At 38.4% G+C, this 22,760-nt stretch overlaps 1 protein-coding gene across 2 annotated transcripts in view; it reads right to left on the bottom strand.

Moving 5' to 3' along the window:
* Positions 1–22,760, bottom strand: part of LOC133650444 (disks large homolog 4) — a 181,269-nt gene that overhangs the window by 131,316 nt on the left and 27,193 nt on the right. The window contains exon 1 of one of the 2 annotated variants that reach the window (XM_062047676.1): positions 17,888–18,109. The exons of the other annotated variant lie outside the window; for it this stretch is intronic. Coding sequence (XP_061903660.1) covers positions 17,888–17,929 — 42 coding nt within the window. The 5' untranslated portion in view covers positions 17,930–18,109. Of the gene's footprint in view, positions 1–17,887; positions 18,110–22,760 lie in introns of those variants that run through there. 2 annotated transcript variants of the gene reach the window in all.

Raw genomic sequence — 22,760 nt, 5'->3', positions numbered from 1 at the left:
GACCACAGTCTTGGGGGCGTGCCTTAAAGGCACTGCCTTTATCGTCCTCTACGAGCTGTCGTCACGTCCGCTTTTCATCCATTCTAACAACGTGCCGGCCCAGTCACAAGATATGTGCGGCTTCTGTACTCACACACACGTGAATGCAACGCATACTTGATCAACAGCGATACAGGTTACACTGAGGGTAGCCGTATAAACAACTTTAACACTGTTAGAAATATACGCCACACTGTGAATTCACACCAAACAAGAATGACAAACACATTTCGGGAGAACATCCGCACCGTAAATCAACATAAACACAACAGAACAAATACCCAGAACCCTTTGCAGCACTAACTCTTCCGGGACGGTACAAAATACACCCCGCTACCACCAAACCCCGCCCCCTCCCCCCACACACACACCCATGATCTAGACAGTAATAACAGAGGCCTAATGGATGATCTTCCAAAAGAACCTGTCATAGCAACTGATGCTCTATTTCTATACAGGCCGTCACCTCACTTTCTGCCGCCCCTCTTCCTGGGCTCAAGTAGACAGCCTTGCGCTGTCCAAAGTACGCGGACCATCCTGTGCCAGCTGTCTCCCGTCTTGAAGGTTTAAAGATATGAGAGAATATGGACGAAAGATCACTGCTGACTGTCAGCTCATGCTTCATCCTGTATGGAAAGCTGTGCATTGAAGAGCAGCCACCAGATGACAAGCTTCATGTCGGTCTTTCTACGCTGTAACGCAACCCTGACACCAATACCTCTTGAGGTCATGCATCACCACAACATACTTGAGGTCATGTATCACCACAACATACCGTCACATGCACAATCTAATGACATCTGAAGTAAGAGTATCTGCTTGAATCAAGATAATCCATCCAATTATACAATATGTCTATTTTTGTCGCGGTGATTTTAAGCTGTACTACTCATTTTGACAGATATGGTAATATTGTTCTCTCCTTTAGCTAAATAAGGCAATTCAAATATCAAACACTTCTTTTATTAAATACCTCTGCAGATTATAACCACATTACAACACACACATATACAGTGAGGCCTGATCTACTAAAGGTTTGAATGGGTTAAAACTAGGGGTGTAACGGTACGTGTATTTGTATTGAACCGTTTCGGTACGGGGGTTTCGGTTCAGTTCGGAGGTGTACCGAACGAGTTTCCACACGGACATATTAAGTAGTGCACCGGACGTTGTGTAAACAATGCACACCGAGGCACAACACACGGCATGCTAGCAGCAACCGGGCTACGACAACATGTAAAAGCCAGAGCTGGAAGACCCTCCTGCCTCGTTAAGAACTCCCGTTTGGAACACTTTGGCTGCGCAATACAACAATGGAGGACGGAGGTTTGCCGACATTGTTCAGCAGCTGCTTCTGACAACACGTCAAACATGCTAACCCATTTGAAGCGTCACCATCGCATTCAAGCAGCCTCTCCTCGGCGAGTCAGGCAGGGCTAAAGCAATAACATGTCATGATCTGTGGTCGGGTCATGTTTTGTTTAATTATGTTCTGTTAGTTTTGGACTTCCTTAGTTGTTTGAATCACTTATCCTGGCCACAGGTGTATAAAATCAAGCACTTAGGCATGGAGACTGTTTCTACAAACATTTGTGAAAGAATGGGCCGCTCTCAGGAGCTCAGTGATTTCCAGCGTGGAGCTGTCATAGGATGCCACCTGTGCAACAAATCCAGTCGTGAATCCTAAATATTCCAAAGTCAACTGTCAGCTTTATTATAAGAAAATGGAAGAGTTCGGGTACAACAGCAACTCAGCCACTAAGTGGTAGGCCACGTAAACTGACAGAGAGGGGTCAGCGGAGGAATTATGGTGTGGGGGTTGTTTTTCAGGAGTTGGGCTTGGCCCCTTAGTTCCAGTGAAAGGAACTTTCAATGCTCCAGGATACCAAAATATTTTGGACAATTCCATGCTCCCAACCTTATGGGAACAGTTTGGAGCAGGCCCCTTCCTCTTCCAACATAACTGTGCACCAGTGCGCAAAGAAAGTTCCATAAAGACATGGATGACAGAGTCTGGTGTAGTCTGAACTTGACTGGCCTGCACAGAGTCCTGACTTGAACCCGACAGAACACCTTTGGGATGAATTAGAACGGAGACTGAGAGACAGGCCTTCTCGACCAACATCAGTGTGTGACCTCACCAATGCGCTTTTGGAAGAATGGTCAAAAAATTCCTATAAACACACTCCGCAACCTTGTGGACAGCCTTCCCAGAAGAGTTGAAGCTGTCTTAGCTGCAAAAGGTGGATCAACATCATATAGAACCCTATGGGTTAGGAATGGGATGGCACTTCAAGTTCATATGTGAGTCAAGGCAGGTGGCCAATTACTTTTGACAATATAGTGTATGTATATACAGTACAGGACAAACGTTTGGACACACCTTCTCATTCAGTGTGTTTTCTTTATTTTCATGACTATTTACATTGTAGAATGTCACTGAAGGCATCAACACTATGAATGAACACATGTGGAGTTATGTACTTAACAAAAAAAGGTGAAATAACTGAAAACATGTTTTATATTCTAGTTTCTTCAAAATAGCCACCCTTTGCTCTGATTACTGCTTTGCACACTCTTGGCATTCTCTCGATATGCGGAACTAAAACACGTACGTGGCTATGAATACAAACACTCTGATTGATATACAGACACACTAGTTAGGCACAGATTGAGATACATGTTTGCCAATAATTTTGCTACAATAATACTTACTGAAATAACACGGACATACACACATAAACATTAGGCAACATGGCACTGATTTTATAAAACAATAAATTTACAAAATATTAGATAGCCCAAATGCCAATAATTATTCAATAATATCAAAATACAGTATACAATGAGTATTAGACAGCTACAAATGCCAGGGTTTAATCAATAATCAATAATATACATGTGTGCTGCTTTTCATCACACATCATCACAAACTGCACTTTGGATTTATAGAAAGCTTAATTGCTTTGTTGTCGTTTTGTTGTTATTGCTGCTACTTTGACTGCCCTTTGTTCACATATAAAAAGAGATTATTCGTTTTCATCAAGACTTTGCCCGCCCTTGCTTTTAATGGGGAATTGTATTTATTTTTTATTTTTGTAACAGCCTAATGAGCAGCCCAGTTACAGTGTGAATACATATTTCTGATTGAAGTCGTCCTCACTATTGCTAGTTAGTACATGCCTAAAAATGTCTCAAGTGGACTTCAAAAGCTGATGACTAATTTAGAGCCACTAAATAGGTGTACACTTCATAACAGGATTAGTCGAAAATAGTCGATGACTAGTCGACTATCAAAATAGCAGCCCTATTCTTGACCCACCTCATACGCATCTGGTCTGCCAGAAAATAAGAAGAAGTAGCAAGCAAAAAAATCGAGCAACTTTTTTAGGCACATATTCCTCTTCCCAATGAGCAGCGGGTTCCTCTGTTGGGCCCCTCCAACAACAACAAAAAATGGAATAGAAGGAAGTTTTTTGTTTTCTCTAATAGGGCTCTAAAATGATTAATATACTTAATTGCAATCAATCACATTCTGTCCGTAGTTAGCTACTAATTAATCACGATTCATCGCAAACATGTTTTTGTTTTTTGTATTCACAGTGGACCTTTGATAATGTTTGTTCTTTTATATTTTTGTTCACTCAGCCGGCAGAACATACCTAGTTTTTCATATATATTTCTATGCTGTGCTCACTACTATTACTGACGCATTACTGTATTTTCCGGACCATAGGGCGCACCGGTTTATAAGGCGCACTGCCGATGAATGGTCTATTTTTGATATCTTTTCATATATAAGGCGCACCGAATTATAGGGTGCATTAGAGGAGTCATATTATTATCATTTTTTTTTTAATTTAAAATACTTCCTTGTGGTGTATATAACATGTAATGTTGGTTCTTTGGTCAAAATGTTGCATGGATGATGTTTTACAGATCATCTTCAAGCAGCTTTCTGACAGTCGCTTCCGGAAGCACCGTTTTGTGGGCGGTCTTATTTACGTGGCTCACCTTCCGCAGCGTCTTCTCCCCGTCATCGGGACGAGAGTGGAAGAAGTGTCAAAAGATGGAGCTAACTGTTTTAATGACATTCAGACTTTACTTGAATCAATAACGGAGCAGCATCTCCTCATCCGGAAACAACAACACCGGCAATATGTCCCGTGAAAAACCGTCCCACCGGAACTCTAATAACTAAAGTTCCTTTGGTGAATAATGTAAACTCACTACACTGGTATGTTTTAGCTCTTTCATAGTGAGTTTACTGACAGATATAAGTAAGAATGTTACACTGCTTTATATTAGAAATGGCAACAGCGTAGGATGAATGTCCCATAACAAGAAGATAGAAAAAAAAAGGAGCTTATCAACTACAAAAGCGGATGCGCACAATTTTTCAGGCTTTATGCAGATCCCAAATATACATCAGCAGGTACCACATGGTAAGAAAAGTTGCTTTTGCATAATATTGCGAAACAAAACCCCAGATAATATGTCTTACCCTATACACACACCATGATAATACTCGTATGTTGAAGCACATCAAGCGGTGCGGCTTCATAGCTTACCAAAGTCGTACTAAAACATTTTGATAGATTTTTGAGCGCTGTGTGTTTAATGTTCTATATTTTCAATGGAACATATAAAATGTTGGTTTTGTTTACTTGAGTCATATTGCCATCATAGTGCAGTCTACGGGTATCTCTTATGTTTGACTGCCATCTACTGGTCACACTTATTACACCGTGTACCAAATAAAATTGCTTTGAGGTCGGTAAGCAAAACCAGAATTATTCCGTACATTAGGCTCACCGGGTTATAAGGCGCACTGTCGAGTTTTGAGGGAAAAAAAGGATTTTAAGTGCACCTTATAGTCCGGAAAATACGGTACTTCATACGTCAGTAGCCAAAGAAGGAGCGTTGTATCTATATTATTATTAATAATAATGAGTCAATGTATGACATTTAGAATATGTAATAATATATGATATATTAACAAGATGCAATTATGATAATGATAATATACAGTACAGTAACATAATTAAATATGTATAAATAATCGATTTATAATAGATTGATTGTAGCACATGAATCGTCACCGTAATCAAATCGTGAGGTGCCCAAAAATCCCCCCCTCTAGTGTGCGTGTCAGCAGGGTGCCTCAGTCTTCATGCCACGTGACTGTTTTGTTCTCGCCTGTTGTCTCCTGCGCCGCTGTGTTTTCCCGCACTTATGATGTGGGCCGACAGTCGCACATGACACGTCAATAACACTTCTTAAAAAAAAATATTTGAAGTGTCAAAATCCCGTTGCATCCTTCTGATAAAAGACAGCACTGAACAATAAATAATTTGAAGATGTCTAATAAGATATATGAAGGCTTTTTGATGCAGCTCTTGAATCACATAGTTCATGTTGTGGCCAGTCACACACAACACAGGAATTTAATTTTTTGTACGTCATTATTTTGAGAAGTTAATATTAGCCTACTGCTGACGTGACATGCGATACTTAACCCCTCATTCCAGTGCAAAATAGAAGATCCCCAGTATAATGTTTATGGAGATAAAAATGACAAACATGCTGATGCCCTGCTGTTTTGCATTTGGATTGTATGCTTGGCATAACTTTGCCACGTTTTGTGTCGCAACTGCAGCCGTGTATTCACTCCCATCCCATAATGAGCTGTGCTGATCGCAGTGGATGGTGGTCAAAACGAGTCAGTCAGTGCATTAGAGAGTATATTTGCCCGGGGGCGTCTTTGCAGCTCTGTATATGCATTTAGATAGGATATTTGCATCGTGGGATTGTGTAAATTTCCTAGCATGGCCGTGACGACTCACTCTCCTCAGTGGGCAGCACATTGCTAATCATTACATAATACCCCCCACCCACCTACACCCTCTCATTTTAACAACTTTATCAACTAGGTGGCACAAAGCACCAATTATGGCCCTACAGTCAACACATGTAAATATATAAACACTTTGCAAAATTAGCATTTAACAATTTGTGTCTGACTGAAGAATAATCTGGTTATCCTCTTCCAGAGGGGACCTTTTTTTTTTTACCATGCCGGTTTTACGAAAGTCAGTGTGAAGTTTTTTGTTTTCTGGAAGCCATCGCTGATGAAATGCAACAAAATAAAAGGCTCAGGATACACACTGATAGCTTTAGCTTGGCACAGAGCGAGCACAGCACGTTACCAGACTGGTCAGCCATGGCTTTGCATTTCTGGCCAAAAAGATAAACATAGAGCCACCAGGTGTCTGTGACTTGAATTTTCACTGACACCTGAAAAGCACAGTAGGAAATACATCCTAATTACCGGAGGCGTTTATTTACTGAACTGCAGATAGCACCAGGCGTCTATTGAGAGTTAGGTGTTATCAGCTGTTAGTTTTGTATCATTTTCCATATAAATACATAATGATCATTCAAATATCACATACAGGGTCCGATCTATTAGGATGTTGCCGTCTCGAATGCCTTGTATTGTCACCATACACAGGTACAATGAGATTAAAAACGCCAGTATCAGTGCGACAGTCTACGAAATATGCTAAACATAGGAAGAAAATTAAAATAAAAATGGTGCAAAAGGAGGTAAGGTGCACAGTCCAGTCCTGAGAAATAAATATTATACTATATACATATATACAGAAGCATTCAGATTGTGGGTGGAAAGTAAAAATTGCACACAGAGAGGTGCTATACTATAAAATCAGTATTAAGATCCAAATAACACGTACTAAACAGCACTAGACTATAAAATAGCGTATACTATGCGTGGGCTGTTGCATGCCATCGACTGTGACTGTGTGTACAATTGGTAACAAGTGCAAACGTGTCCTCTTTAAACTAGGTTTTTGCTTGTATTACCGGCATTATGTGCCCATGGAAACACTCATTTCCCTGCACATTAATGTTATCATGCGTTCCAACCTGTGTGGTTTTGCAATGTTGAATAAGCAGCGCACATCTATAATACGTACCACCTTTTCTGCGATATTGAATCGCAGTATGGACAACATAAACTGTTTTAAGCACGCTTAGACGGCGCACTCTGCATGGAGGCGCTGGACCAACACAACGCTGCAGTGCATTTATGCGTCTGGAATGATCCAAACGCAAGAAAGGTTGTTTTCATAGCAAATATATATGAGATATATTATTATAATATATTTCCTAAATGAAAAAACTTACGCCATTAAAACAAAAAACGCTAGCAGACACCAAAACACATCAGTTGAATTTGTTTTAATCAGCCTCTGAAGTCATCCAGCTGCTTATTAAATAAAAAAGTTATATCGCTGAATAGACAATATCCATCCATTTTCTACCGCTTGTCCCTCTCGGGGTCGCAAGGGACTGGAACCTAGGTACCTGCATAGGCGGTGTACACCCTGGACAAGTCGCCACCTCATCGCAGGGCCAACACAGATAGACAGACAACATTTCATTCATTTCATTTCATTTTTCATTTTCATGTTTATTTCGAATATGTAGACAAAACAAAAACAACAAATTTTGAAAAAAAACAACAAAAAAGCCATTCAAGAATGAATAACAAAAACAACAATAATAATAATAATAATAATAACATTCACACTCACATTCACACACTAGGGCTAATTTTAGTGTTGCCAATCAACCTATCCCCAGGTGCATGTCTTTGGAGGTGGGAGGAAGCCGGAGAACCCGGAGGGAACCCACACAGTCACGGGGAGAACATGCAAACTCCACAAAGAAAGACCCCGAGCCCGGGATCGAACTCAGGACCTTCATATTGTGAGACACATGCACTAACCCCTGTTTCACCGTGCTGCCCCTGAATAGACAATATGTCTATTAATTTTTTATTTCTGACAGTCCAAACATGTTTATTCTCTGTTGAGTTGTTTTTGCAGCCAATCTGCTCCTTTTTCACAGCCGTGCTAAATAGAGACGCAAAACATCGCCCTCTGAACAGCTTAAGCATTGATGAAGGTGCTGAATAATTATATATGATTTGTCCTCCCAGTTTTAAGGGCGTTCTGATGATCAGCATCTGCATATCCGGGGGCGGCGTGTGTGTCGGGAGAGTGGCCGTGCCAGCAACCTGAGGGTTCCTGGTTCGATCCCCACCTGCAGGGGCGCCGCTAGGGATTGTGGGCCCCATGAAAAGAATCTTTACAGGGCCCCCATTATTTTTTCTGTATTATAATTTCATCATCATTAGGGGCCTCTCTGGGCCCCCCTCCATCATGGGCCCCTAGAATCCGTCTCCTTTATCCCACCTTTTCGGCGCCCCTGCCCACCTACTACCAACCTCGTCACGTCCGTTGTGTCCTTGAGCAAGACACTTCACCCTTGCTCCTGATGGGTCCTGGTTAGGGCCTTGCATGGCAGCTCCCACCATCAGTGTGTAAATGGGTGAATGTGGAAATAGTGTCATAGCGCTTTGAGTACCTTGAAGGTAGAAAAGCGCTATACAAGTACAACCCATTTACCATTTACCATTTATTCATGAAGGCCGACACGCTAAATGGACTGTGCTCCTTATTACGCCCCCTTTAAGAGATGCAATGAGTTTAGTACATCATCTTTGCGTGTGCTATCAAGTCTGCACAGGCTCCAGCGCCCCCCGCGACCCCAAAGGGAATAAGCGGTAGAAAATGGATGGATGGATGGCCCATAATGTGTAAATCTAATTCATAACAATAGCCTGCAATATGCTACAGGCTCACACTTCCCGCCTCCAAACCTTTCGGCGGAGCATGACGTGCACCTCCAAAAAATTCTAACCACGCAACAACCGCACCATGGACTGCAGAGCGGTTTTTGGATGTTGCCTTTGTGGTATTACCTTCCATGAAAGCGGCGTTTTTACATCGAACGCCTAATGCTCTTGTTTTGTAGCAACATGTTAAATGAAAGTGACTGATTTGTTACAGCTCTAACAACGGTCTGAATAAGAAATTCATCATTTGCAAAAGAATCGAAACATTGGGAAGCCGTTCTCAGAAAGAACCGGTTCTCGATTCCCATCACGAATTGACACACAGATCTAGTTTTTCTTTGAGGTGTGGCGTTTATCAATTTAAGTTGATAACGCAGCCCACAATTAATTCAGGGCATGGCGTCTGTCAGACTGTAAAACACTATTTGAGGAAATCCTCTACTGTTTTGTTCACATAAGCCCTGCTCTCCCATCATAGTGGGTGAACCATTGTGCTAATAACAAGACACGTTAGACATGAAGTATAAAGCGCATCACGAGAATGTAACAATACAGCAGCCAGATACATGACCAAACATCACTTCTGATCAGGGAAGTGTTGTGACATCACACTTGACAAAATAAAATATGACTACTTGTGTGTAGTGTTGTGGTAATGTGAACTGCACATGATAGGAAGCTGTATGTGTTGTCTTTGCTAAATGTCTTTGCTCCAACGTCCATGTAGAGTGCACATACCAGCTAAGGAAGACAAGAAAAAGGCATTTAAAAAGCTTTTCGCCAAAAAATGCTGTGCCTGCTTAATGATCAATAAAATAGCTTACTCCTGCAGGAGGCTACCAATAACTTCAGGGGAGACACTGCAGCTTGAGAAAGGGCAAGAACAACAATGCCTGGGTTGAGCAGACATTGTCCCAAAATATGTTCAGAATTTTTTTTTTGCTGTTGGGGTTGGGGTTGGGGTTGGGGGGCCCAACTAGCGTTGTCCCGATACAACTTTTTCACTTTTGAAACAATAAAAATATTAGAGCCATGAGTATTGTCCGTTAACTAAATTATTCTGGTACGATATCAGCATAAATCATGTATATCAGCATCCAATCATTTCAAACAGGAAAATTCACGGGCAAAATGAAAATAGCAAAAGTCGTACCAAATTATAACAAACACCAGTTTACAAACTACAGACCTGTTTCCTTACTTCCACAATGTTCTAAAATTTCTGAAGAACTGTTTAACAACAGATTGGACAAATTCCTAAATAAAATTGAAACACTCACAGACAACCAATATGGATACAGAGCCCACATCTCAACATTAATGGCATTAATCAAAATAACGGAAGAGATAACCAATGCAATAGATAGCAAAAAAAAGTGCTGCGGCAGTGTTTATGGATTTAACAAAAGCATTTGACACAATCAATCACAGCATCTTAAGAAACAAATTAGAAAGGTATGGCATCAGAGTGTTGGTCTTGAACTGGGTAAGTCGTTACTTAACCAACAGGATGCAATTTGTGAAGCTAGGAGAACACACGTCTACAGAATTGAAAATATCTTGTGGCGTATCTCAGGGATCAATACTGGGACCAACATTGTTCAATCTTTATATAAACGACATTTAAGGGACTTAAATTTAGTAATTTTTGCAGATGTCACGACTGCGGTTTGTTCAGGAAAAAACCCACAGAAACTAATACAAATAATAACAGAAGTTGAAATAAACAGATAAAAAAGATGGTTTGACAAAAACAGACTATCCTTAAACCTCAGTAAAACCAAAATAATGCTATTCGGTAACAGTAGAAGAGAAAGTCAAACAAATAGACAGAGTAGATATTGAAAGGGTAAAAGAAAACACATTTTAGGGTGTAATAATAGATGATAAAATGAACTGGAAATCTCATGTTAAAAATATACAACATAAAGTAGCAAAAAACACATCAATAATAAATAAAGCTAAATATGTTCTGGACCAAAAATCACTTCATATTCTCTACTGCTCACTAGTATTACCATATCTGAGTTATTGCGCAGAAATATGGGGAAACGACAAATGATGGATATAGAGAACATACAAACGCTTTATTTATTGAGTCAAAAATATTGAAATTCAACGACTTGGTACAACAATTCTCAAAAAAAGAGGAGAAATATAACCTTAGAGGAAAATCTAATTTAAAACATTTGTATGCACGTACAACACTTAAGACCTTTAGCATATTAGTGTGTGGAATTAAATTATGGAATAGATTAACCAAAGAAATCAAACAAAGCACTAATGTGATTCAGTTTAAGAAACTGTTCAAACTACAAGTGGTCACAAAGTATAAAGAAGAAGAATTATGATAAACATCTGAACCTTTAAAAAAAATCTCCTAAATGAATCATAAACTACTTAACTGTTTATTAATGAGAACCTTAATTATTGTATATTTGTTTATATGTCTAATATTTATTATGTATTTAATATTTGTTTACGTACTTATGGTATATATAATGTATTTCCTTATTATTTTTTCACTGTTCTGTTACAAACAGCGAACAAAGAAATGGAATGCATTTCCTATGATATAATAAGGGGTAGGATTAAATAAACTCTGCTTCTTTCTACTTCTTTTCGGACGTGCTGTAGTGAAACATTTGGAAATATGTGATGCATTACATTTTAACTATATTGTATGTATGCTCGAAATAAACTGAAACAAACTAACTAATGTAAACTTATATTATTTTTTGTGTTAAATTTTAGAAAATGTTTGATTTAGTTAAATTACTTCTAGAATAATGGCAGGTATAAAAAAACAGTAACCTTATGACAGACTTATCTTGTATTCAAATTTGAAGTAAACTGGTAACTGTTTCCCGGGCGACAACTAGTGCTTATTTCACTAATTATTTATTTATTAATTTTAATGTTATTAGTTATGGAGTATATTGTGAATACATTGAGAACAGGAAGCAAACAAAAGTTTAAGCAACTACTATGTAAAAGAAAAGGGGTAGGATTAAATAAGATCTGCTTCTTCCTACTCCTTTTCGAACATGTTCAATAGAGAAACTGGAAATTGTGATGTGTCATGTTGTATGCATGCATGTTTGAAATAAACACAAACTCAACTCAACTCAACAATAATTAATTACGGTAAGGTTATAAGTCGTCACGCAGTAAATTGAATGATGCGGACACGCTTGTTTGAGGATACTTTCTAGTACACATGCTAATTAGCTGTTGTATAGCTGATAGCTCCGAGTAGCCTAACGGGGCAGCATGGCTTGGGTGGTAGAGTGGTTGACCCCACCAACCCGATGGTTGCAGGTTCGATCCTCTGTCCCCCGTGACCATGTCGAAGTATCCTTGAGCAAGATACACAACCTGTATGAAAGGTACATACAGGTTTTGGAGCAACATATGTTGCCATCCAAGCAATGTTATCATGGACGCCCCTGCTTATTTCAGCAAGACAATGCCAAGCCACGTGTTACAACACCGTGGCTTCATAGTAAAAGAGTGCAGGTACTAGACTGGCCTGCCTGTAGTCCAGACCTGTCTCCCAATGAAAATGTGTAGCGGATTATGAAGCCTAAAATACCACAACGGAGACCCCCAGACTGTTGAACAACTTAAGCTGTACATCAAGCAAGAATGGGAAAGAATTCCACCTGAGAAGCTTAAAAAATTTGTCTCCTCAGTTCCCAAACGTTTACTGAGTGTTGTTAAAAAGAAAGGCCATGTAACACAGTGGTAAAAATGCCCCTGTGCCAACTTTTTTGCAATGTGTTGCTGCCATTAATTTAATGATTATTTGCAAAAAAAAAACAAGTTTCTCAGTTTGAACATTAAAAATGTTGTCTTTACAGTCTATTCAATTGAATATAAGTTGAAAAGGATTTGAAAATCATTATATTCTGTTCATATTTACGAATTACACAATGTGCCAACTTCACTGGCTTTGGGTTTTGTAAATGTCGTGACTACAATTAACTACAACAGAAGACCAACATTGTGTGCTCATTGAAGGACATTTAGATGTTAACTGCCTGTCCCACTTTGCACAAGTAAGCACGCTGCAGGACTGCTTATAGCGGAGATTTTAGATGCAAGCTGATATCATCAGATACTTCTTTAATTGCTGATATTGGACCGACATCCAATATCAACGTCAGGCCCCCAACCGCATTAGTCTGATAGACATTGTGTAGCATTTTTTAAACCTCTGCTTGTTAATCCAAAATTTAAATTTTGTGTGTGGTATAAAGGTTTTGTTGCTAAATTGAGCATCATATCCACCATTGTTTTAGACTGTGTAGTGGTTGTGGAGTTTGGGCCTGTGGAGACGATGCTATAGCAAACTGATACTCATGTAAGAGTCCTGATTTAGACAAGCTTACTTATGAGTCATTTCCAACATCAATACAGTTTATTTAACAGTCCAGTCGAAAATGACCTTGTTTTCCATCGCAACACAATGTATCTCTGTGGTAATCTTCAAAATGACTTTTGTCACTAAATTAATTTGATCATTTCTATTGTATTGTCATTTTAAATCTTCTTCCATGTTCCACTCAAACAGCCATCCTGTCTTGAGTATTACTGGTTTCTTTCTCACCCCTGAAGACCTTCTTTGTCCCTTGGTGACATCCTGAAATCTAACTCCTCCGAGCTGTTGCGGTGAACCCATTAAGGATTTATTGGCATACTACCCTCCTTACAATAGTATCTGACATGTAATCAACTCTGACATTCTGACATCTATAACACTATAATCAAATCAGTGGGGGACAAACAAGACACACATTACAAATGTGCGTGTAAACAGACACACTCATTCACACTACATTAGTCTCATCATAGACATACAGTGCATATGGAAAATATTCACAGCGCTTCACTTTTTCGACATTTGGCTATGTTACAACCTTATTCCAAAATTGAATAAATCCATTTTTGTCCTCAAAATTCTACCAACAATACCCCACAATGACAATGCAACAAGTTTTTTTTTTTTTATTTAGCAAATTTTTTTATAACAAAAAAAAAATCTCATGTACGTAAGTATTCACAGACTTTGCTGAATACTTTTTTGATGCACCTTTTGCAGAAATTACTGCTTTAAGTCTTTTTTAATATGATGCCACAAGCTTGGCAAACCTACTTTTGTGCAGTTTCGCCCATTCCTCTTTGCAGCACCTCTCAAGCTGCATCAGGTTTGATGGGAAGCTTTGGTTTTTATCCAAGTTGTCTCTGTACTTTGCTGCATTCTTCTTAGTCTAGTCATGGAGGTGACCAAGAACCCGATTGTCACTCTTTTAGAGTTACATCATTCCTCTGTGTAGAGAGGAGACCCTTCCGGAAGGACAACCATCTCTGCAGCAAACCCCCAATCAGGCCTGTATGGTATAGTGGCCAGACGGAAGCCATTTCTTAGTAAAACAATTTCTAAAATGCATCAAAATATTTTTATTTTTTTAATTTGAAAGTTGGAAAAAAAAAAAAAAAACTTTTCACATTGTCATCACGGACTATTAAGTGTAGACTTTTGAGGACAAACATGGATTTATTGCATTTTGGAACAAGGCTGTAAAATATACTGTGGAAAAAGTGAAGCGTTGTGAATACTTTCTAGATGCTCTTTATACTGCAATAAACCAAAGTAAATATTGTGTACGCACACATGTACATGCACACAAATACATTACAGAATACTACAGATCGACTGAATCAACATACACTAAATATATATGTAATTGGTGATTTTTACTTGAAATTGTGTATTCTTCATACTTTCAAACCCATTAAAATGATTGATGAAAGATATATAAAAGTTATAAGTTAAGTTAATAATAACATGCATTACAAATACCTCAATATTTGTGTTTACTTTTTAAAAAGGGTTCATGTGTAATAAAAAAACAAACATAAAAAGTACATAATAAAGTTAAGTGAAATGCCATTTTTTGTTGTCACCTTTATTTAGAAAAGTATCGAAAAGTGGTACTGGTACCGGTTCCAAAATATTGGTATTGGGACAACCCTAGTGGGATCACACTCCTCAGCCTTCCCAGTAAGGTCTATTCAGGTGTACTGGAGAGGAGGCTACGCCAGTGAGTCGAACCTCGGATACAGGAGGAGCAGTGTGGTTTTCATCCTGGTCGTGGAACTGTGGACCAGCTCTATACTCTCGGCAGGATCCTTGAGTGTGCAGAGGAGTTTGCCCAACCAGTCTACATGTGTTTTATAGACTTGGAGAAGGCATTCGACCGTCTGCCTCGGGAAGTCCTGTGGGGAGTGCTCAGAGAGTATGGGGTATCGGACTGCCTGATTGTGGCGGTCCGTTCCCTGTATGATCAGTGTTAGAGCTTGGCAGTAAGTCGGACACGTTTTCAGTGAGGGATGGACTCCACCAGGGCTTCCCTTTGTCACCGATTCTGTTCATAACTGTCATGGACAGAATTTCTATGCGCAGTCAGGGTGTTGAGGGGATCCTGTTTGGTGGCTGCAAGATTAAGTCTCTGCTTTGTGTAGATGATGTGGTCCTAAAGGCTTCATCTGGCCAGGATCTTCAGCTCTCACTGAATCGGTTCGCAGCTGAGTGGGAAGTGACTGGGATTAGAATCAGCACCTTTGGTGGAGTCTTTGGTGGAGTGCCATCTCCAGGTTGGGGAAGAGATCTTGCCCCAAGTGGAGGAGTTCAAGTATCTCAGAGTCTTGTTCACGATTGAGGGAAGAGTGGATCGTGAGATCGATAGGCGGATTTGTGCGGCCTCTATCCGTTGCGATAAAGAAGGAGCTGAGCCAGAAGGCAAAGCTCTCAATTTATCGCTCTATCTACGCCCCTATCCTCACCTATGGTCATGAGCTTTGGGTTAAGACCGAAAGGATAATATCACGGGTACAAGCCGAAATGAGTTTTCTCCGTCAGGTGGTGGGGCTCTCCCTTAAAGATAGGCTGAGAAGCCCTGTCATCCGGGAGGAGCTCAAATTAAAGCCGCTGCTCCTCATGGAGATGAGCTAGATGAAGTGCTTCAGGCATCTGGTCAGGATGCCACCCGGACGCCTCCCTGGGGAGGTGTTTAGGGCACGTCCGACCGGTAGGAGGCCACGGGGAAGACCCAGGACACGTTGGGAAGACTGTCTCCCGGCTGGCCTGGGAACGCCTCAATATTATAAGAACAAATGTTTTTTTTTCTTTTTTTGGTGCACTCTAAGTCATACGGCAAGTACAAGCTGGCTAACAATACAACTAATGAGAAAACACTATTTGGCCAATAAAGCTTTCCAAAAAAAAAAAAAAAACATCTAAAAACCAGCAACAATACTGCATTTACATCTTGTAACCTGAATATTAACCAAGTGTTAGCGGTTTTGTTTTAATAAGCGAAAACGACAACAAACTATTTGTAGCGGCACATTGATCACAGAGAGCTAACGACCTTATGCTGCTATATTGACATATTGAGTCGGCTAGCTGCTGCTGCTGATGGAGCTTCCGAGTTGTCAAAAGTCAATTCTAGATCATAAATCACCTGGATAGTAGAAAGATGTGGCCATAAACCAAGAAGTTGGTCAACTTTGGTATTTAATCCACAGATGGCAAGACAGACACAAAAACAGTTTGTTTGATGCACCTTTTTTTTTTTAACCCTTCGTGAGGATTATGATTAATTCTTCATTTAAACGGGAAGATATGAACATACCATCAGTAAACTTTGATTGATTGATGGATACTTTTATTAGTAGGTTGCACAGTGAAGTATATATTCCGTACAATTGACCACTAAATGGTAACACCCAAATACGTTTTTCAACTTGTTTAAGTAGGGGTCCACTTAAATTGATTCATGATACAGATATATACTAAGCATCTCAGTGAGAGCAGACATTGTTCAGTAAGAGATTGTTATGTTCCCATTTTTTATATCTTGTTCAGCAGTCAGCCCTTAGCAATACTTCTGTTTAATGCTTAATGTTTCACTCAAGTTACAGCTGTTTAGCACATAGTTTCTAAGACTTGCAGGTCATCCTCTGTATATTCCGGCCCAAAAAGATACGGTTCTGGATCAATTGCCCTAAATTAGTCGTGTATATCTCTCATGAAGTCTGCCATGATTTGTAGTATTTGTTACTGTTGAAAGGGGAAGCGAACATTGTGATGCGTCTGTGAAATTAATACCCCGCCGTATGCTTAAAATGAGCAAAATATGTAAATATTACATGTTATTATGAATATGCTTGTTACTACATACAGCATGTTGATGGAGGTATTTGGATGTTTTTTAGAGTGCTTTATAGGTTCAGGCTCAACATATGTGTGCTTGTCTTACATAAGATTTAATGATGGGCAAAATTCCCCCAAAAAGTGAAGTGCAGTTCTCCTTTAAAAAAACACATTTTGGAAAATTATGAATACATGACAAAAAATAAATAAATTAAAAACACTTTTTGTAAATTTAACTAATAGGACATATTCAAATCATGAGTAATGACAAAAATACATTAATATAATTTCATAAAATGCACACAGAATTATGTTAAATATTTGTAAATATTAAGGATTAAATATTAATTAAAATTAAAACATGTTTTGTAATGGGACTGCCCCAAATCATAAAACTGCCATTGAACAGTTATAAAGTATTGCAAAATTAGGATAGTTTTGGGAGGTTTTTGGTCAAATGTTTTCATGTCAATCTAATCTACCGGTACAAATATGTGTGCATATCCTTACAAAAGGTACATGCATATTATATTGATGTATATAGGAAAGGTGTAATGAATATACGCCACGTACAGTTTAATCAACAAGTCTGCAAGTTGAACTCCCTCCGCATGTCTCTACATGCTGCCTGGCTCATACACGCCCACATGTGCATGCAGGCCACATTCATACCTAACATGCCCAGCACCAGATGAATAAACATAACCAGAGCACATCTCTCATACGCACTCTTCTGATTCATCTATGACTCTGACATATCCCCATCCATGCACAAATAACAAAACCCCGCCTCCCCCAGTCCAAGCCTGCCAGAACGACTAGCTGCCGTTGAGCTAACATGCGAAGCAGAAGGCAACGATGGAGGCAGAAGACGACACGACGACGAAGGTGAATGTACCTACCACACATGGGCAGAGAGAAGGGAGCTTAGTGCGGCCCTTCATGAGCGAGAGACAGAGGAAAAACAGCCTCCCAGACACCCGCAGCGAAGGAGGAGGAGGAGAGGGATGGGGAGACGGCGACTGGGGAAGGGTGAAGGGGAAGAGGATGGAAGGAGGGGGAGAGAGGGAAGGGGAAGGGAGGGATGTCGTAGCAGAAGAGAAGAAAGAGTTTTCCTGGAAGCGGGTGTTGTTGGTGTTGTTGGACATATATGGCTGAGAATATAGAGGAATGGCAGCCTGCTCCAGCTCAGCTGTGACTCATAATATATGATTGTCACTGCCTCACAGTGAGGGAGGGCAGCCAATCAGACATGGAGACACACTAAAGCCATGTATTATTTCATTTCCCTTTTCTCTGTGTGTATGTGTGGAATAAACACTACTGTCCTCCATCCTCCACACAAGGTCTAATATATAAGTCAGAAACCATCAATCAATCAATCAAAGTTTATTTATATAGCCCTAAATCACAAGTGTCTCAAAGGGCTGCACAAGCCAGAACGACATCCTCGGCTCAGATCCCACATCAGGGCAATAAAACAATTATAAGATATTGTTTTCAATAGTGACGCTCACCATCGCTGCTATATATAAAAATATGGCTTTACCGCAGGTTGTACTGTAGTCTTACATGTTTGGCAAACTTCCTTTTTTAATTTGTTGGTATGAAATTGATATGCAGACTTAAAGCAAAGCGATCGCCGATTACCTGTGAAATCAGCTGAGTAAACATGATCAGAGATAACTCTGAGACAGCACACGGTTCTAATAAATAATTTCTTATTTTATTTATTTATTATTTCAATATCAAATTTATTTAGATGCTTATTTAATCACAAATATCTATATAAGTACACCAACTGCAAAACTGTATAAATGTTAGGGCTGGGCAAGTTAATGCGTTAATTTCGAGTTAACCCATCAATCTATTAACGCCGACAATTATTTTATCGCGCATTTGCGTATGTTGTTTACATGCTTTTATTTTGTTGACGCCTATTGCTGGCTCCTGCGGAAAAGGAAGGAGAACGCGGAAGAAAACAAAACAAGCATGGAGAAGAAGGGTAACTCAACAGAACTTTTACAGGGTCATTTTCATTATAAAGTACTTCCAGGCGGCGGATTTGACAGAAGCAAAGTCGTTTGTAGCCACTGCCAAGCTGAATTTTCTTATCACAGGAGTACTTCCAGTCTATCACCTTAACGCAAAGCACACTGGCAGTGGCAATAAGTTTGAATGTTGGTATTTACATTTTTTGAGTTGATTTTCATCAAATATGCTATTTAACTGCTACTGTTTAACAAGTACTGATTTAAATTGTGTTTGCACAACAAATGTTTTGGCGCTTTTGTTCATATGGGAGAATATTCCAATAAAGGTGCACTACACACTACTATTGAATTCATTATTGGGTTTTGCGTATACAATGCAGTTAATCGTGATTAATCGGAGAAATAGTGCGATTAATTATGATTAAAATGTTTAATTATTGCCCAGCCCGGATAAATATATATATATTGTATATACATTGTATGTATATGTATATATACATTAACATATATATATATAAATACATCATATATATATATATATATATATATATATATATATATATATATATATATATATATATATATATATATATATATATATATATATATATATATATTTATGCGGTAACACTTTAGTATGGGGAACATATTCATCATTAATTAGTTGCTTATTAACATGCAAATTAGTAACATATTGGCTCTTAATTAGTCAATATTAAGTACTTATTAATGCCTTATTCTGCATGGCCTTATTATACAACCAGTAAGCCATTAACTAAGAGTCTTCCCTCAATAACCTCAGAATTATTGCTTATTAGTACTAAGTAAGGAAGTTGTTGTATATGATTCTCCCTTTAATACCACTTAATTAATATGGTCTGTTCTTACATAACAAAACACAAAACTACAATAACCCTAACCCTTAAGTATTTGTTCCCCTAGTGTCCAAATATATATATATATATATATATATATATATATATATATATATATATATATATATATATATATATATATATATATATATATATATATATATATATATATATATATATATATATATATATATATATATATATATATATATATCATCCTACAACTGTGGAGCACCTAAGAGATATGATTTTCAGTCTCCCAGTTGTTGTTTCTTAAAAAACGAAAACATGACTCAAAAAAAATATATATGTTTGATTTTTTTCTTGAACCAGAGGGATCGTTATACTGTATGTTAAAAGGCAACTTATCAAAATAATTTAAAATGCTTAAAACATTTTTTTTAAACTTTAATGACTTTTTCAACATTCTAACATCATAATTATCTCATATGATATGATATATTTTTCTTCTGATATACTGTATTTCAGCATAACTTTTGACTTAAAGGGGAACTGCACTTATTTTAAAATGTTGCCTATCGCTCACAATCATTATGAAAGACATGGCGACAGATGTTTTTTTTTTTTCATTTAATGCATTGTAACTAGTAAATAAACCTAAATAAAAGTAAGTTTACAGCGGAGCCAAAGGGAGGTCATCTATTCCGCCCATAGAACCCAATAAATAACCATCCAAAAAGCGCCAACAATACTCCATTTAACATTTTTGACTTGAATATTAACCAAGTATTAGTGATATTGTTATTATAAGCGCTGCTAACACAGACAAACTATTTTTAGCAGCACCGTGATTACAAGATTCTGTGCCAAAGTTGACATGATCGACTGATCAGCTGCTTCCTCGTTTCTTTGCTCGTCAAACTTTATTGTAGATCATAAATCATGCCTCTCACCTGGATAGCAGAAGGCTGTTGACTTATTCCGACAAGTTGGTACACTTTGACAGCCACTTTAAGATCGGGAATGGCAAGAACGCCACAAAAAGATGCTCGTTCCTACCCCCATTTTCTTCGCGAGGCTTATGAGTCATTCTTCATCTAAATGGTAATATATGAACATCCCAGCAGTCGGCATCATAATGACAGCAGACATTGTACAGTAAGTGATGTTTTAATATGTTTGTTGGCTCTCATAAAGTCTCCAGTGAGTATTAATCAGTGATGTTAAAGATGCCTTTTTTAAATTAATGCACCACGTATGCTTAAAATTAGGGGTGTGGGGAAAAAATCAATTCAAATTCTAATCGCGATTCTCATGTTGTGCGATTCAGAATCGATTCTCATTTTTAAAAAATCTATTTTTATTTTGAATTTTGAATTTATTATTTTTATTTGTATTTTTAAAAAATTAATCAATCCAACAAAACAATACACAGCAATACCATAACAATGCAATCCAATTCCAAAACCAAACCCGACCCAGCAACACTCAGAACTGCAATAAACAGAGCAATTGAGAGGAGACACAAACACGACACAGAACATAAAGAAAATTAATATTATCAACAACAGTATCAGTATTAGTTACAATTTCAACATAGCAGTGATTAAAAATCCCTCATTGACATTATCATTAGACATTTATAAAAATAAATAAAAATGAACAATAGTGTCACAGTGGCTTACACTTGCATCTCATCTCATAAGCTTGACAACACACTGTCCAATATTTTCACAAAGATAAAATAAGTCATATTTTTGGTTCATTTAATAGTTAAAACAAATGTACATTATTGCAATCAGTTGATAAAACATTGTCCTTTACAATTATAAAAGCTTTTTACAAAAATCTACTACTCTGCTTGCATGTCGGCAGACTGGGGTAGAAAAAAATCGTTTTTGAAGTACAGTACACCCTATTTGCTCTTTTATTCCACTTTATCTGTTTTTATAATTACATTTTTAGTAATGTTATTTTTTTAATGTGCCGCAAGCCGTTTAACAATTAGCTACGGAACACAAATTGCCCACGGACTGCACTTTGGACACTCCCTCTCTCAACTTTTAAATGAATATTCTATTAGTTTAAGACCATTAATGGTATGACAAATTGTAATATGTTGATTGTGTTGCAAGGTTTTTCACTCTTACCAACTGTAAGGACATATGCTATAACATTTTCTGGAGATTATTTTGCTGCTCACCATAGGTAGTAAGAAAAAACATATCATTTAGACTCTAACTGAAGTTAGCTTATTTTAAACACAGTTTTGGGTATTTTTTTTTCACCAAGCTGCTACTTTGAAAGCTTTGCGATGAACACTTAACACTTTCTCTGTTTTCACAAACAACATTTACTCGGAAAATATAGCCTCATAGTTGTCAAAAACGTCCACTTACTTCTCCCAAGTTTTAGAATGTTTACCTGAAGATAAAAATGCTAATGATACGTGTGGCACCAATACGGGTTTCGAAAGACATGCTTGCTTACATGCAATACAGGTACTCGGCCTGCACGATTATGGCCACAATAATAATCACAATTCTTTTTATCAATATGGATAAATTATGATAAATGGGTTATACTTGTATAGCGCTTTTCTACCTTCAAGGTACTCAAAGCGCTTTGACAGTATTTCCACATTCACCCATTCACACACACACTCACACACTGATGGCGGGAGCTGCCATGCAAGGCGCTAACCAGCAGCCATCAGGAGCAAGGGTGAAGTGTCTTGCCCAAGGACACAACGGACGTGACTAGGATGGTAGAAGGTGGGGATTGAACCCCAGTAACCAGCAACTCTCCGATTGCTGACACGGCCACTCTACCAACTTCGCCACGCCGTCCCCAATCACGATTATAAATCATGATTATTTACTACCGTAATTTCCGGACTATAAGCCGCACCTGACTATAAGCCGCACCAGCTAAATTTAGGGGAA

The sequence above is a fragment of the Entelurus aequoreus genome, linkage group LG05 (genome assembly GCF_033978785.1).
Source record: "Entelurus aequoreus isolate RoL-2023_Sb linkage group LG05, RoL_Eaeq_v1.1, whole genome shotgun sequence".
Lineage (NCBI taxonomy): Eukaryota > Metazoa > Chordata > Actinopteri > Syngnathiformes > Syngnathidae > Entelurus > Entelurus aequoreus.
The sequence above is the reverse complement of the archived record's forward strand: the minus strand, read 5'-3'. Positions and strand labels throughout refer to the sequence as shown.